At 39.5% G+C, this 17,591-nt stretch overlaps 1 protein-coding gene across 3 annotated transcripts in view; it reads left to right on the top strand.

Annotated features, from left to right (window-relative positions):
• atp13a3 (ATPase 13A3) overlaps positions 1–16,926 on the top strand; it is a 43,762-nt gene extending 26,836 nt beyond the window's left edge. For 2 of the 3 annotated variants that reach the window (XM_084723298.1, XM_084723299.1), the window contains exons 10-34: positions 932–1,004; positions 1,848–1,979; positions 2,101–2,283; positions 2,775–2,932; positions 4,198–4,386; positions 4,595–4,656; positions 5,667–5,817; positions 6,091–6,210; positions 6,547–6,564; positions 6,923–7,076; positions 7,403–7,523; positions 7,803–7,927; positions 8,862–9,022; positions 9,188–9,316; positions 9,433–9,512; positions 9,737–9,779; positions 10,454–10,563; positions 10,844–10,940; positions 11,031–11,103; positions 11,273–11,450; positions 11,878–12,056; positions 12,165–12,253; positions 13,029–13,109; positions 13,909–14,001; positions 16,154–16,926. In XM_084723298.1, coding sequence (XP_084579424.1) covers positions 932–1,004; positions 1,848–1,979; positions 2,101–2,283; positions 2,775–2,932; positions 4,198–4,386; positions 4,595–4,656; positions 5,667–5,817; positions 6,091–6,210; positions 6,547–6,564; positions 6,923–7,076; positions 7,403–7,523; positions 7,803–7,927; positions 8,862–9,022; positions 9,188–9,316; positions 9,433–9,512; positions 9,737–9,779; positions 10,454–10,563; positions 10,844–10,940; positions 11,031–11,103; positions 11,273–11,450; positions 11,878–12,056; positions 12,165–12,253; positions 13,029–13,109; positions 13,909–14,001; positions 16,154–16,351 — 2,997 coding nt within the window. In that variant the 3' untranslated portion in view covers positions 16,352–16,926. The remainder of the gene's footprint in view (positions 1–931; positions 1,005–1,847; positions 1,980–2,100; positions 2,284–2,774; positions 2,933–4,197; positions 4,387–4,594; positions 4,657–5,666; positions 5,818–6,090; positions 6,211–6,546; positions 6,565–6,922; positions 7,077–7,402; positions 7,524–7,802; positions 7,928–8,861; positions 9,023–9,187; positions 9,317–9,432; positions 9,513–9,736; positions 9,780–10,453; positions 10,564–10,843; positions 10,941–11,030; positions 11,104–11,272; positions 11,451–11,877; positions 12,057–12,164; positions 12,254–13,028; positions 13,110–13,908; positions 14,002–16,153) is intronic. The other variant, XM_084723300.1, reaches the window with a different exon arrangement.
• The last annotated feature ends 665 nt before the right edge of the window (positions 16,927–17,591 follow it).

Raw genomic sequence — 17,591 nt, 5'->3', positions numbered from 1 at the left:
TGTTTACTCAACCTACATGTTTTAATCTGCCTTCCTGCACAGCCAGAGCCTGGGATTTTTATGCTTGCACTGTGTAGATCAGTTGACCGGGGTGGGTGCTCATACTAAAAGTAAGCATGGACAATTCCAATAAAGCTTATTCGAACATGATGGCTGCATACTCTACAATGTTGACAAAAATTCTAATTCTGCTGTGGATAGAAATTAAGGAGAAAACCTGAGCTGCAGAGATGCAGACAACATATTCTGTCTTTTTTGCATTTATCATATATTATATCAGTTTCAGCAGAAACTACAATTAACCAGAACATGTTTATCACTATTACAATAATATTCAAACAAGCTCACTACAGTTTATAACAGATGTTTTGACAGCAACCATGTTGGAAATCGAACCATGGACCTGCTCAAGCTGCAAGACAGATTACAAAAGACCAGCAAAAATTTGGCCGGATTCTAGATCAGTCAAGAGTTAAACCCTGGTTTAATCCATACAGTGTCCGTCCAGTTTAAGTAGTGTTATCTCACCACATGCATCTGCATCTTATGTGACATAATTGTCTTATGTCACATACATGTTATATCAGTATATGTCATCGCTTTGTTTTATCTCATGTTAGCTTTGACAAAAGTGTTATTCTGTTATACAAAACTGTACAACATGGGCTAAACATTACCCAACATTAACATTGCCAATACCCAAGAGAATCACAGGAATGCATATTTAAAGACAGCACACACACACTGCCCTGCTCATGACTAATCCAGGGTTTTCAGAGTAGCATAAAGGCTCATCTGACCACGGTCTGCTGCCCCTGGCTGCAAAGTTCAGAAACTCAGCCTTAAACACCCTCGTAGTCACACAGGTAGTCATGGGAATCAAGAAACTGTCTAATATCTATCACCTGTTTTCTTTGTCCCTTTTTTCCAGCAATACGTCATGCTTCATGATATGGTGGCAGCTCACAGTATTGTCCGTGTGTCTGTATGCCGAGCCAACAATGGTTTGTCAAATTTCTTTTGTTTTTGTGCCATTCCTTTTGTGTAATTTTTTTCTTTTTGCTGATAGCCTCTGTTGAGACATTTTAATAGTAGTGCACTGCCTGTATTATTATATTTGGTTTCCTGCTTTTCTAAAGAGTGCTTTCCAAACCAACCTGACATTTTTCTGCTTCTGTGCTGGGCCAGACTCGATTACACAGTCACCCTGCTTTGGCTGTCCTCCAGATGGCTGCTAGGGTGGGACAATGCAGACTTGCAAAGAGAGAGAGTTTTTTAGACAGTGCATGTAGCAAATGTATATATTTAAAAGTACTCTTTTATGCTTCTGCACATGCTTTTTTGTGTCTGCATGATTTTTAAAATGGGTGATTGTGTCTGCAGAGAAGATGCATAAGTATCATCAGCTGTCTAATTATCAGCTGGAGCCAGTTAAAATTTATTTCAATCCATGTTGGCCAAAAGACAAAATTAAACTTATGTTCAGAATCAGTTAGAAACGTTGTGGAAGATTGCACACCGTATATTTTTGTTTATGCCTTCATATACTGCACTGGCCCCTGCTTGTGATGCCTCAGCTTTTTTTTTTACCCCTGCTGCCAAGAGAGCCGTGAGTAATGAGAGATGTGCTGAACAAGACTCTGGGGCTCTGACACACAAAGTATCTCCTTTCTCACCCCCTGTCTCCATCCACCATCTGCTTCTGTTGGCTCATTTACACACTTTTCACCTTTCTCCGCACTCATCATTTTCTATCTTTTATTTTATTACCTGCTCTCTACCTATCTGTATTTAATGCACACATTTACCTTCCCCACCCCTCCATTGCAACGCCCCTTTCCTTGCAGAAATAGAAGAGATTTTGTCTACTGATCTGGTGCCCGGTGATGTGATGGTCATCCCCAGCAATGGGACCATCATGCCATGTGATGCTGTGCTGGTCAGCGGCACCTGTATTGTCAATGAAAGCATGCTCACAGGTAAGAGCTGAAATCTGAAAAATCTCACAGAATACTGGATATATCTGTGGATAAACCCAAAATTCAAACTACTCTTACTGTAAATCTCCAGTCCTAACATGAGTTGACCCCCTCCGATCAGGTGAGAGTGTTCCCGTGACAAAGACCAACCTCCCAAACCCAGCACCAGGGGAGAGGGGGGAGGGGACTGACAGTGCCTACAACACAGAGGAACATAAGAGACACACACTCTTTTGTGGCACCAACGTCATCCAGACCCGCTTCTACACAGGCGAACTGGTCAAGGCTGTGGTGGTCCGCACAGGTAGGTGTATGTGTCTGAGGGAAGGTATTCAGATGAGTTCATGTTTGGATAATCTGTAAATTAGTGCACATTTCCTTGATGCTGTTGGACAAACTTGGGTCCAAAAATGAAGATATTCAAGTTAAGTTTTACTGACCCATGCATACACTCCTTCATACATACATACAAATAAAAAAAGATGTACAAAAGTGTAAGGACTTCAGTCACTTATTGGAGATAAAAAAAAAAAAAAAAAGACGTACAAAAGTCTAAAGATACATAACTCACAGGTTGCACTGCAGCTCATTATAGGAGCAACACAGTATTTCAGAGGTCATAAATATTCCTTTCATTCAGGAAGCCAGCATATCATCTGCTCCATAAAATATTAAATCCACATTTGAGCCACTCCTAGAAGACTTCTGTCACAGCTCAGTCCTTGTCTAAAAGGAGTGTGAGATCAAATTTTGAAAACCTTTTCACTCAAAACTTCTCATAACTTCTTCACCCAGGTTTCAGCACAGCCAAAGGCCAGCTGGTGCGCTCCATCCTTTACCCAAAACCCACCGACTTCAAGCTGTACCGCGATGCCTACCTCTTCCTGTTGTGTCTGGTGGCCGTGGCTGGAATTGGCTTTGTCTACTCCATCGTCCTCAGCGTCATGAATGAGGTAATGTAGGAGGTGACAAACAGATTAAACTGATATCATGTTCTCAATTTGAGTTAAACGGGTTCAGAATGTTAGACGTAGAGGGGCAGGAAATAAGAACATCAGATCTTGTAATGTCCAGTGGAACCTTCACTGGCCCTGTCTTTCTGTTGATTTACAATAATAAAAATACATAATCTGTACAAACACTGTACTGGTTTTCTATCACTCATGTAGGTGCACATATTCTCACCTGTGAGCTACCCAGTACAACCACAGTTTTATCTATTGATTTGACAAGGAAACTGTGGCTGAAGCTTTAAACTGAATTTATGAGATATTTGCCCACTAGGGGGCAGAATCACCCAAAACAGTATCTGTGACAGAGGCTCAATCACCTTATCAAAGTCTTTTTGATGACATGTAAAGAATTGGACAACAGCCCAAGTATTATAATTTTCTACCTTTTATTGTGGTGTTTGTTATTGTTGCTGTCTTTATTATTGTTGTGGTTGTCGCATACTTATTTGTTGTCGTTTTGTTGTACGTCTATGTTGATATGAAAATAGAAATTAAGAAATATATTAAAATGGACATAGAGTGCTTACGTCACGTCTGGGACCTAAATTCTGAAAAAATATGAACGATTGTCCATGGCAAGAGACAAATTAATTTTTCATTCCATTTGAACTGTCACAAATTTCTCATATGTTGTTTGTCAATTTAAAACACAATTTCACAAGTCAAGAAATTCTCAGTTTGTTCACAGTCTAATGCTTTAATAGTTTTACAACAGACGGCAGCTTTCTTGACTTGTACATTGTTTTTAATTGAGAAACAACATATGTGTAATTTGTCACATGATACAAATGGGATAAAAAGATATATTTGTCTATCACCATTTTAAGTTAGGTCCCATTGTGGTCCACCGGAAGGGACGTGACGTAGGCCCATTACTGAGTCATGAACTGCTTGAGACATTAGTTTTCCTGTCTCTGTAACACTTGTTGTATAATTATAGGCTTGTTGTAAGATTAGTGTCAGACTTAGAGGATCAGCCATTCTGGGTTCTTGCTTTGGATTTGTTGTTGACATTAACAATCAGAGCAGAAACCCCAGAGCTTTGCTGTACTACCACAATGCCACATATTTGAGTCTCAAACCTGGATTTTTGCTGCCCCTTCAACCAATAAATTGGGAGTGTTTATTTATAGATTGGTAAACAAAGACAAGAGATTATCAAAAATACAAAAGATTTCTGACTTTTTCCTTTCTACCTGTCCCAGGTGCCAGCTAAGACCATCATCATTGAGTCCCTTGACATCATTACCATCACTGTGCCACCAGCGCTGCCAGCCGCCATGACAGCTGGCATTGTCTACGCCCAGCGACGCCTCAAACACATTGGCATTTTCTGCATCAGCCCACAGAGGATTAATATCTGTGGACAAATCAATCTGGTGTGCTTTGACAAAGTGAGTATTGGTGGTTGTATGAGTTCTATTTTTATTCTTCAGTGGCCAGCACTAACCTTGCATAGCACTTATATGATGAAATTAAACTAATAATGCCACCTAAAGTGGATTGTACCTGCCTCTAGTTTTGTGGCAATAACAATAAAATTTATTCCATTTGATTCAGTCAATCAAACTCAGTTAAATTCTACTTTTTGTCTACATGCAGACTGGAACTCTGACAGAAGATGGATTAGATCTATGGGGAGTCCAGAGGGTTGAGAATGGCAGGTAAGCTTTCAGTAACTTAATTTATCAAATATAGAACTGCCACTGTTGGAGTATATTACAGCTGCATCCCAAATAAACTTTAGAAATCTCAAGTCAAGCTGGTATTGCTCTGCTGACTGCCTGGTGGAAAGGATTTTAAAATACTGGAATAACTTTTTCTAATGGTTCAAGTTCCTTCATGACAAATCACTATAAATGCTGAAATTTCACTGATAGTCACAACACAATTACCCCTATGCGTTAACAGCTTGAGGGAAATCATTTAGATACCACAAGATATCAACAAGTCAACCAACCAATTTCCACTTAGGAAATTTGTTATCCTGTTGCAGGCCTGGAATTTTATCAAAAGATCACCAAATGCCAGTGCAGCAAAGCCATCAAATAAAGCAATAAGTCCACAGAAATAATGAATTTAGGGTTAGGGATGATTTTATTGGAAATGGATGAATGAAAAGGATTGTATTTGAAGTAGGCCTAAATAAATAAAGTTTATTTCACAAAATTATTATTTACAAATTACCAAGATTTATACAAACTCAAGAGTCAAAAGTCTTATTTGTTTGCTAATTTATCAAATTGTAGTCATAAATAGTCCAGATTGCCAGAGGTTCATTAAAGGCTAGAAATCGAACCCACTATGGTTTTTTTTTCCCTTGCTGTGATTCACTGGTGTTTAAAAACCTTAATGATAGGAAAGAGGCAGAGGGGAAGAACAGAGAAATTTTTGAGTGAACACCTGAGTGGTATGATTATTTATTTCCTCAAATTTAGAATAGTGGGTAGTGATTTTTTTTTTTTTTATAGAAAAGTGATCTGTGTATTTGTGTACCATGAATCAAGGGCTTAAATGTAGGCGTAACCACACACTGTTACTAAAGTATTTTTTATGCTTGTCATAGAAGTCCATTGCTTATGGAAGCATTTTTATTTATAAAATGGAGAGATGAGCAAGTAAGAAAAACTGACATTGACATATCTTAGTAAAACATGTCTTCTGTCTTCTTCAGTTTCCACCTGTCAGAGGAAAATGCCTACAAGGAGAATCTTGTCAAATCCCAGTTTGTGGCTTGTATGGCCACCTGCCACTCTCTTACCAAAATAGAGGGCCAGCTGTCTGGAGACCCGCTGGACCTCAAAATGTTTGAGGCTACAGGCTGGGTGAGTTGTTCTGTATCTATGCAAAAGCATTATGTTGGTCAGGGCAACACAGTTGGAATTAGATTACTCAGACCACCCTCAAAAAGGTATATGGGGACAAATTAACGTTTTTAGAGTCCCTGTGTTTCTTTCTTGCACACTGGTAGCCTACAAATAAAGTGGAATCCATGTGACTAGTATGTTTACACAGTCTTGATATTACTTACTCTTTTTGCATAGTGATGCACAGACATTTTTCTGATCCTCCTTTTCTTCAAATCTTTGTTTGCCAAGATCCTGGAGGAGGCCACTGAGGAGGAAACATCTCTCCACAACCGTATCATGCCCACTGTGGTTCGACCCCCAAAACAGCTGTTGCCCCCAGAGCCTGCTGCTTCATCGGAGCAGGACATGGTATGAACAGTAACCCAGCTGATCAGCAGTACAACCACAGCTACTCAAAGTCAGGGAAATCAATCTGTCTTATCAGTATAGACATTAAAATTGAAGTACATAACTATCAATCCAATGGTATTAGTCAAATATTAGAGCTGGAGTGTGGTTGTGGTCACTGTATTCATTGTCTGACTTTTTTATAGTCATACAATAGGTGATATAGGTGATACAAATTGACAAAGTTGCAAACCAGCAAACTCTTGTGCTTTAAAGTAACATCAGTAGACACTACCATCATATGCCAACACTTAAATTTATTTGCTTCTCACGGGCTCTTTTCATCTCTCATTCTAGGAACTGTATGAGCTCTCGGTAAGTAGCTTACTTCCTTTTTGAAAATGCACTCATCAAATTCTGTTTTCCCTCTGAGTATACAGTTAAAAGTTTAATGAGCAGTAAAATATGCAGCAGTAGTGTTCTTCTATTAATAATGTTGACCATTTAATGGAAATTTCATTTCAAGTGTTGTAAATTAATTTGTTTATGCTTTAGCTGATAATCAAATCTTTAAAGGTGTCAAGATTTTGTTGACCAAACATTTGAGTCACCCATTATCCTTCTGGAAGTAGCAATTTTATAATTATTCGTTTAATAATACAATTCATGACATAAAAGATTAAGACTGTTATTTGTTTTTTGTATTTGTGTCTGTGTGGGTGTGCATGTGCAGTCAGCGTATGAGATCGGTATCGTGCGCCAGTTTCCTTTTTCTTCAGCACTTCAGAGGATGTGTGTGGTGGCTCGTCTGCTGGGGGAGAAACGTATGGATGCCTACATGAAGGGAGCACCAGAGGTGGTGGCTAGTCTCTGCAAGAAAGAGACAGGTGAGATACCTGCTCTGGTCGTGAACATCACTGGAAATACTAAACATGAACTGAACCTAAATCTAAAAATATATATTTATTAATTTTCATCCTCTCATTTATGCATTTGTAAAATATATATTATTGTCTCAGCATCAGCCGCAACAAATGGATCATTATGTAGTCTGTCCAGTAAGGGAACCTCCACTAAAAGCAATTCTCCACCATTATGAATTGCCAAATTCTAGCAGGCAGCCTTTGACCAATGAGATGAGCACAAAAGCCAAAGTTTGATGTGTCCTCTCTAACTTGACTTATTTCTTGAATCTCTGTCTGTCTGTTTGCAGTGCCAGAAAACTTTGCAGAGGTTTTGGAGGGCTACACCAAGCAGGGTTTTAGGGTCATAGCTCTGGCTCATCGTCGACTTGAATCCAAACTCACCTGGCACAAAGTCCAGAACGTCAACAGGTTGTGTGCTGTTTATTGTTGATTTGACCTTCATTTTAAACCAGAGAACTTCAAGCTGAGCATTGCTGTTGCTATTTTAGCTTAGCATGCTAATCACACTGCTAACATTACACTGTCTGGCCTGCATTTGTCTAGTCTGTGATATTTGAATAAGAAAAGTAACTGAAATGGTTCTTGTGTCAAACTGTTGTTGAAAGTAATTTACTGGAAGCAAATGTATTTTATCTATGTAGGTCTTGGCACTTTGTACAAATGTGTACCGCTTTTCCTTTGAACCAGAGATCACATCGAGGCAAACATGGAGTTCCTGGGTCTGATCATCATGCAGAACAAACTTAAGGCAGAAACCCCCGGGGTGCTGCAGGACCTCCGCCATGCAAATATTCGCACTGTCATGGTTACTGGTGAGACCATGCACACATACTGACGCACAGAGACCTTAACTAAGCCAGTAATGACATCAGTATAACCACAGAGTCACACAAATGAAAACAGAGAGTGCACAAAACACAGGCTTCCTTTCATGTTTCTCTCATTCTGACAGTTATGAAATAAAACTCACCAAAAACATCTCGGGTCATCTTTCCACTGTTCCAACAATAATTAACTCTGTTTAGTTTTAAATAAACCCTTAATTCCCCGCATTAGATGTGAAAATATTGAGAGAGGCATTTCAGGGAGGTTGGATATCAGAGAAGCAGTGGGAAGGAATGGTGTGTGCAGCCAGAATATTTTCACGTCTAACGTGGTTCAGGTAGAATTACATTGTATCTTAGTTTCGCTTCTGATGGCCACGTTCTGCCCCAATACTGAACCACTTTAAAAAAAAAATTTCCCATTAGTCATGTAGACAGAAAAACATGGAAAAATAGGGCCCAGGTTGCAAAATACCAGTTTAAAAGTTACCTTTTTGTGGTCTTTTATTGCTGTGACACAGTTAGCATAATGAGTTTGCTAATCTATGTATTGGCACTCAAAAGTTTTAATCCCTCTGGTATTTACTCAGCTGTACCTGTAATCTCAACTAATAACATTTTCTAGGCTGCTCAGTGTAACTGGCACAAACCAACTCCAACATCCACCACAGGATTTGGTTTTTACTTCCTTGCTTGACTTTGACCTTGTCATCTGCCTTCCAAAGGTTGCAACACGTCTCAGAACAGTCCAGAAAATGTCTCACATTGAAGTGACTAAACATACTTTCTCTTAACAGCTATCATGCAGGTCACAAGTTGCACATGAGCCTTAATATCTCCAGAGGAGCTGATCATCATAAAATAAGTATTGAAGTTTGTTTGTAAAAAATGCAAAATTAGACGTGCTATATTTTCATTCCAGGTGACAACATGCTGACAGCCATCTCTGTGGCCCGGGACTGTGGAATGATCCCTCCCCAAGACACAGTCATCATCGCAGACGCCCTCCCACCCAATAACGGACAAGCTGCCAAAATCACCTGGAGATACGCTGACAAGCCGAGCAAGACCCCACGCCTGGAGGTGATATGATGAATGCAATCCAATACAGTCACTGAATAATAAAATATGACCTTTGCACAAATTCTTGATTGAAGTTGGTTCAACTCTATAGTAATTATTGAGGCTAACTTAAATTAGAATATGATAATGTTTTGACTCAAATCCATACTTTAATTATTTTAACAGGAAGTCAACATCAGTCTGGAGGACGTGTGTGATGTGGATGAGCACAAAACACAAGAGCAGTACCACTTTGCTATGAATGGAAAATCATTTGCTGTCATCGAGGAGCATTTCCCTGACATGCTTCAAAAGGTGCGGAGGCTCTTAAATGAGAACCTTTACTGTAACTGAACAGAGCTAGAAATGTTAAAGTTATTACTACTCCTGCTGTTTCTGTTGTCATGATGTTGTGCTATGCCTTGCTGAAGCTGGTGCTGCATGGGACAGTGTTTGCCAGAATGGCTCCGGACCAGAAAACCCAGCTCATTGAGGCACTGCAGGGCGTAGAGTGAGTATTTAATTCAAACAGGCAATGCAGCTATGAAAAACGATTTTAACAAGTCAAAGTTTATTGAAGTGTTAGATCCACACTAGATGCTGCTTGCCACTGTTAAATAATCATGAGCAGTAGAACCAAGATTCAGTCAGAACTGTACAAAAAAAGGAATTTGTCAATGTATATGTGATGACTTTTGAGCATTTGAGTCACTGCTCTTTATTATTTGCTTATAGCTACTTTGTGGGGATGTGCGGAGATGGAGCAAACGACTGTGGGGTATGTATGGCTACTTAAAATGTAATTCAGTAGCACTCTCTATGAAGACCACATCTATAGTGCGATATAGGGGAATTCATAGTGAATTATTGATTATATGAACTCTTGACTAATTAGAAACTAGAGGTTGACTGATGGGGCTTATAATACATTATGACTATGCACACAAACATGCTCTTTGCTTACCACCAACAATGAAACGTTATGTTGAAGCATGCATTATTATAGATGCATCACTATGTACTTTACTTAACACATTCAGTCATAACTTATGATACTGCATGTACTATCGTAGCATACTGTAAATCCTTTCTGTAGTTGATTGTTGAGGTGAGTATAGGTAGTCAAAATGTATTATAAGCCTCATCAGTCAACCTGTAGTTTATCTGGTCTGTTTTAGTCAAGAGCATCCATAAGACACTTGAACTTATAATTCATTATAAGTCACATCTGTAATGTTTTATGACTGTTAATGTAATGCATCACAAAACGTATGTATTTTTATGTGATGTGCGTTATGAATGCATTGTAATTCACTGTGAATGCCCCTGTAATTCACTAGGTCTTTATAGAAAGTGTTTCCAGTAATTCTTAGTGTGATGATAACAGATTGAAGTGGTCATCAATTGATTGCACTCTGGACACACATTCTGTTTCTCACTGTCCTCACTCAGGCTCTGAAAAGGGCTCATGGTGGCATCTCTCTGTCAGAACTTGAGGCATCAGTAGCTTCTCCCTTCACCTCCAGGACCCCCAACATCTCCTGTGTCCCCAGCCTCATCAGGTCCGTCTTTACTTCTTTTTGTGTGTGACACACAGTAAATTAATAAATGGCAAAGAAAATATGATTGGTAACAAGAGAAATAAAACTCAAAAGGAGCATTTCACCTCAATGGATTGAGAGTGCCGTTTCTAATATGCTAAAATGCACTATTTTAGACAAATTTATAGTATTTTAAAAGGCTTTTTAAATCATGTTGTATTTTTCTATCTACTTGACATAATGTTATTTGTGAGGCTTGTATGTTGGATGGAAAGGTAACAATATTTGTTTGCTTTTATAGGGAGGGTCGTGCTGCTCTCATCACCTCCTTCTGTGTGTTCAAGTTCATGGCTCTCTACAGCATCATCCAATACATCAGTGTTACTCTCCTCTACTCTGTACGTAATGCTGCTCATGCACTCAATAGTAGCTATGGACTTAATGAAAAGGCAGTTACTAATCTGTGATATCTGTGTTTTTTTTCTCAGATCCTCAGTAACCTTGGAGACTTCCAGTTCCTCTTCATCGATATCGCCATCATCCTCCTTATTGTCTTTACCAGTAAGTATGGGAAAAGTGACAAAGATAAGCTTGTGTTTTTTTTTTACTATCGTTACATGTCACTTTTATTTTTATTAACCTGTATCTTTACCTCCTGCCTTTCTCCTCACCCTCAATGTCTGTTTCCCGCCCATCTTCATAATTTCTCCGTGCCCCTGCTCCTCTACAGTGAGTCTGAACCCAGCATGGAAAGAACTGGTGTCACGTCGTCCCCCATCAGGTCTGATCTCAGGGCCTCTGCTGTTCTCTGTGCTGACCCAGATCCTCATCTGCTTGGGCTTCCAGACCATTACATTCCTTTGGGTCCGACAGCAGTCCTGGTACACAGTCTGGGAACCGCTTACAGAGTCAGTACCTGTGATTATTGCTTATGTATACCCCGAGTCTCTCACCCCAAAAAACTGCTGTGTGAAGCACAAGTGAAAAATAGAATTCAGTGATTTGCAAACATTTTTGACCATATTCATTGAGTACAGTACAAAGACAAGATAATTAATGTTCAAACTGATTAACTTTATTGTTTTTAGTAATTATACACTCATTCTGAATTTGATGCCTTTTTCATTTTTAGCCCATAGATAATGATTCAAACTATGGGTCAGGCCAGTACAACAGAACATCGAGCGTCAAAAAAAATTAGTGGCATTAAAAGGAATTTGTGTTAATGCATTATAAAAATTGCATCACATTCATAAATGCAGTCAGACTTCTGTGCTTTGACCAAACTGAAAATGTTATTTGATGGTTGTTGAACTGAGCTCTCTTCTCACCTAGTGTCTGCAACCACTCATCACACACCAATGAGTCTGATCTCAACGACACAGAGGTGGATGACCACAACATCCAAAACTTCGAGAACACCAGCCTCTTCTATGTCTCCTGCTTCCAGTATCTCATTGTTGCCATCGTTTTCTCAAAGGGCAAACCTTTCAGGCAGCCTAGTTACAAAAATTGTAAGAAACTTACTTCTTAATACAAATATGGCTGTCTTAAAACAGTTATGAAGTTACTTTAACATAAATTTTTTTGTGTTTGTTTGTGCTTGTGCGTCTCCTCATCAGGGCCTTTCATGCTTTCTGCCTTGAGTTTGTATTTTTTCCTGCTCTTCATCATGTTCCACCCTGTCGAAAGCATTGACGAGTTTTTAGAGGTAAGAAGACGTCAACACAAGAAATGTAACACCTTTACTCAGCTCTGAAGGCTGAAGTGTGCTGAGCTCTGTACTCTTAATATTTTGATATAATATAAAGGCCCACTCTGTAATTTTAGAAAGATTTACCTAACTGAAGTGGTTGAGGCACATAAAGCCTTAAAGGGATAGTTTGGATTATTTGATGTAGGATTGTACGAAGTTGTATGAGGTCAGCCATCTAAAAAAGGCCCCCTTAAAAAAATCCGTATCATTTAACGTGTACCCTATATTTAGGATATTGTCACTGCTGTACTTTCTGGTGGGAAACTGCCCTTATACAAGCTAAATATCACTCTCTCCAAACGAACCAAACTTCATAAGCAAAATGAGTCATTTTACCTTGCAGAACATGGGAGTGTACAGCTGCTTCTGTCTGTTAGTGTGTTAGTGTTATTTGGTGTTTTGAAAAGACAGTTCACATTCACCAAAGTCACACAATAACACAAACTAGGCACTGGTACATCTGCAACTCCTAAAGTGGCTAAAATACCTTTTGCTGCTGTCCCTCTCCACAGCAATACATTACTTAGCTTCCGTGCTTAGACTTCTCTCTGCTTCTTCTAACTGGGGTTGTGCTAACTGGCATCTACTGTAGCTAATACACTGACTATTGATAAATACCTCATACAACCCTACTTTGAATAATCTAAACTATCCATTTTAAAACAAGCCTGTTGCGCTCATAATCACCGATGAGCAATGTTGGAGTATCTCTCTGTCCCTTTTTCTACAGATTGTTTGTGTCCCGTTTGAGTGGAGGATTAAACTCTTCCTCATCATTTTAGCTAATGCCGCCGTGTCTGTTTTGGTGGAGGTAAGACACACACTTGAACACATGGTAAACAATAGATGTTTTTCTCATGTTCAGTTTTTGTTTTTTCATGCAGTGTGCTCATCTTTGTCTCATTTAGCTGGACAGCAGGATTAGGCTAATGTTATTGGAACAAATTATGTTGTAAAGTGAAAATGTTATATAGTATCTGTGATAGTTATCACTTAAATTATGTGACCATCTTTGGTTAAATGTATGCAATTGTGGATCTTTTTAAATTATTGTAGCAAACGTTTGTCTTGTCTTAATTTTTGAATAGATGAACGCTTTTTAAGAAAAATAACTTATAGTACAGTTGCATGAAAATGGATAGTTTCTGCTGGCCTGCCACACTTGGTGGAGTGGAATCACTATGTCTCTGCCTTCCTTTTTAGACAGCTTCCCTTGCATACGTGCACTGCTTAACAGACACCCTAGATGATGCTGTTTCCTACACTACCAGTCCAAAACCCCTTCACCTTTTTAAGTGAATAAAAAAAAAATCAATCAAGATGATTTTGCTCAAAATCAAAAATTACACAATTGTTTCCAGTATCTTGAGACAATGTATCAAAAGTGTCTAGACAGGACTGTTCACGCACTCTCTTCTTACTAATTTGTTTAGTGCAATTTTAACCTCACCTGTATTAACACATAGCTGAATGGAAGACAGCTTAAAGCTTTGATACATTATCTCTACAACAACAATTGAAGACCTCTGTGCAAAACATACACAGACGCTATGTGAAATCAAATTAGCCTCTCTGTAATTCTTTCCCCTGCCCACTGCGCTATTCCATAGACCTTCATCCTTGACATCGTCTTATGGAAGCTTGTGTTCAGCCGAGACAAACAGGGCAGCTTTGGCATCACTCCTGCTGCCCCGACACCACAGGTTGGGAATATCTGACACCTTCTTCTTAAGCCCTTTCATTTTCCTCTTGTGTGGTGTTCCCTCTCTCTCTGTCCCCACTTCTTCCTCTAATGCTACAGACCACACCTTTGTATTCTAACCTCTAATCAAGACCATGCATGTGCGAGACGTCAGTCTCATCTTATCTGTCCTCTTCCTCTCGTGTCCCCGACAGGCCTTTTCTTCAGGGGTTTATTAACACTTGCAGTTTTACTCAAAGCCATTCTGTTCTCCGCCTCCATTTTTAGATAAGCTTCATAACTGCTCTCATGGGCGAGTATTTTACTCAGTAACATTCTTGCTGAAGCTGACAGCTATTTTCAAAAGTAGAGCTGCTGGTGGTCACTATTAAAATACATTTACATGGAGATAAGTGGGTTTATGACTGGGGGAGTAAATTATTTTATTTGAAGCAAGTAATGCTCTCACCTCCTGTGGAAACACCATTTAACCCCACTCAACTGTCAATATGATAATCTGTGAGGCATGATAGTATTTAAACCAGCCTTTTATCAGTTTAATAAGCCCTTAAAAATTGATTTTTTTTTTCAGTCAGGTTGAATGAGATATTTATCCATAGTCAGTGTATTAACTACAGTTGATGATGATCAGCATCCCCCCCATTTGGTGAAGCAGCAGAAATATCCACAAAGGAAGCTAAGCAGTGTACTGCCAAGCAGTGTCAGCAGCAAAGTGTATTTTAGCCACCTACATTTAAAGGCCCACTAAAAAAACAGTCTATGTCTGTGCTGTATTTAGAATATTTTCACCACTTGCCATCAAACAGCCTTGTCTGACAGGAGACTGCCATCATATAGGCCAAACCAACCAGATTCCACTGGCAAAATTCCATCATTTGACCTTACTGTGCGTGGGAGTTGCTGGTCTACTGCTGCCTTAATCTGTTTATTGTTTTAAATGGTTAGCTTACATTCCCCAGGGTCACTCAATAACACAAACTAACTAAGTCACACAATAATGCAAACAAACAAACTGATTGAGGCAGCAGTAGACCAGCAACTCCCATGCTCTGTAAGGTAACATTACTGATTTCCCCTGTCGAGTGTTGTTGAGCGAGAAGGAGCTGTATTTCGTTGACACCACAGTGGTTTTCTGTCTGAAAAGGTTGTCTGATGGCAAGGTAAAGCAGTAAAATATCTTTTGCTGCTAACCCCGTCCAGCAGTACATTTGCTTAGCTTCCTATACTGGTACCCCTGCTGCTTCTCCAAACTGGGGGTGTGCTGGCCACCATTGTAGGTAATACACTGCATCTGGATAAGTACCTCTTTTGACCTGACTTCATCCAAAATATGACTTTAAGGTAGTGACATACATTACAGTGCATATGCAATTTGATGACTGAATTTGCTGTAAGTACAAAGCACACATGTAGTTTCCATATACTGGAGATGCCTTTTATTATTATCACTGCTCGTGCAGTTTCCAAGCCTTGGATACCTCCCATTGCTTTTTTGTAGAAGTATGATTGCTACCTCCTCTCCCTCTGTCTACTGCACCTCCAGTTTCAGACTACCTGCCCTACTAAGCTCTACTTAGTGCACTTATCTCTTAGATTCCCTACTATATTCTAGATAACTGTCAGTCAACACTGTCAGTGGTTCCTATCAAGTACAGAATATTAAAAATAGAAGCAGGCTAGCCTTAAGTTTCTTTTCCAGTATAAGATTCATGAGAAAATGTGATTTTTTTTTTTTTCAAACCTGTAAAGACCTGCTGTGGAATCTTTTAATTTGTCTGATCTTTGACTCCATGAGCTTGTTTTTAAGGAGTGGTCTCACTCTTTAACCTACTACTGCCAACTTCTATAGACTGTTATCATGCTGAATTTTGTTTTGAATGACTTGCATGCATGCACCCTTGTTGCAGTTTACCAGTGTCAAGAAATGTGCCTGCCTATCATGCCAGTGGCTCCTCTCCAGTGTTACATTTTGCATGCAAAAGTTATGTTAGCATGCTTCTGTCCTGATTTACATTTGTCAGTAAGAGCGTTTTTAAAAACCTGAACAAAATATGACGCAAGTTCATGGAATCTTTCATCCCTCCCTTTTTCTTACTTTTACTGCTTTATGTTTTTTTTTATTTGTTTTTTTCTTGGGGCTGTGGTATTTTCAGGGGGGCATTGACCTGGGGGCGTTTAAGTGTCTGTCCCGGCTGTGCTGTCCACGCAAGATGACACCCAAGGCTCGCTACATGCATCTGGCCCAGGAGCTCAGTGTGGACCCCGACTGGCCTCCAAAGCCAACAACCACCACTGAAGCCAAACCACGTCCAGAAAACGGTTCCACCTATCAATTCATGATCAACTCCTAGCACCCCCCCAGCCCCAGAATCTCATCTACCCTTTTCATACACTTAACACATGTTCAGTGAACGTACATTCTTCCTATTCAAACAGAATTGTCACAGGATAACTGCTTGCCATCACTATTCAGAGACTTGCGTTTAATACTCTAGTTCCACAGGCGTTATTTCAAAAGCATTACATATAAGTACCAAATAAAGTCTCAGTTCTCTCAGTACTCCTGCTGTCTCTGGCTCGCCGCGCTCTCAGGTCTCTCTTGCTTGTCTCTAAATGTCATTTGAACATCAGTAATGTTAAATGTAATTCCCGTTCCTTTTTTTGCAATGTCTGTTCACCAAAGCTGAGCAGCATTCAACCGTGGTTGAGAAGAGGGTTGATAAGCCTGGTCTAATTTGCGCGTTTGCCCCTTCAGATCCTCTCACTTTGCAGGTCTGAAAGGGATATAAAAAAGAGCCAAAGTTACACACAAAACTAGCCTCTGACATACATGTGCTGTCAGAAATGTTATAGAAGGTGTCGAATGCTAGCAAATAGTTGCATTTATACCATTGTTAAAATAAAGGTCTTAAGCTTTCATTTACAACCACAGTACTAGATGTCAGTTCAGACAAAAGTAAAATAGAGTCATATTTGAGCCATTCAGAATGATCCCTGGAAAAGAGCAGTATGGGATGAAGCAGATGCTAGCCTAGAGGAGAGAGAAAGTACAACCCACTCTGACTGAAATGGTGAGTGAGAGAATTGAAAGAGTCTGGAAGTGTTTGAGGAATACGGCAGGAGATATTCTGTAATTAAAAGTGGAAGAATGGGTGGGGATAAAGGTGGTAAAGGAGTAATGCGTAGATACTGGTACTGTAGGTGGCTGTACTGACCAACTCATACAGTTTTCAAAAGCAGCAACAAGTCCACTCTACTGCATGTTCATATTTCTGAGCAGCCACCACCTCACTTTTAGGACATCCACACATTGAGTAACTTATTTCACATTTCTAACCTGTTGTGGGCAATGCCGGCTCTGATTGCTACTGTGTAGTAATCCTATAAAGCTAATGCACATAGATTTAATGAGCTAGCATTACCACCTGGCAAGCACGTAATAGAGAGCGTAGACTTGTAACCAAAAAGAGAAGCTTTAAAGCTTACTATGGAATGAAATTACTCATTTGAGACCAGTATTGAAAAAGTCTTTGAAGCACACTGAGTTGTAGAAGATTGTGAATCTTGGAATGGCTGCAGTCAGCTTGTTCA

The sequence above is a fragment of the Lutjanus erythropterus genome, chromosome 7 (genome assembly GCF_056507025.1).
Source record: "Lutjanus erythropterus isolate fLutEry1 chromosome 7, fLutEry1.hap2, whole genome shotgun sequence".
In the NCBI taxonomy this organism is placed as follows: Eukaryota; Metazoa; Chordata; class Actinopteri; order Lutjaniformes; family Lutjanidae; genus Lutjanus; species Lutjanus erythropterus.
Note: the sequence above shows the minus strand (reverse complement) of the source record. Positions and strands in the feature narration are given on the sequence as shown.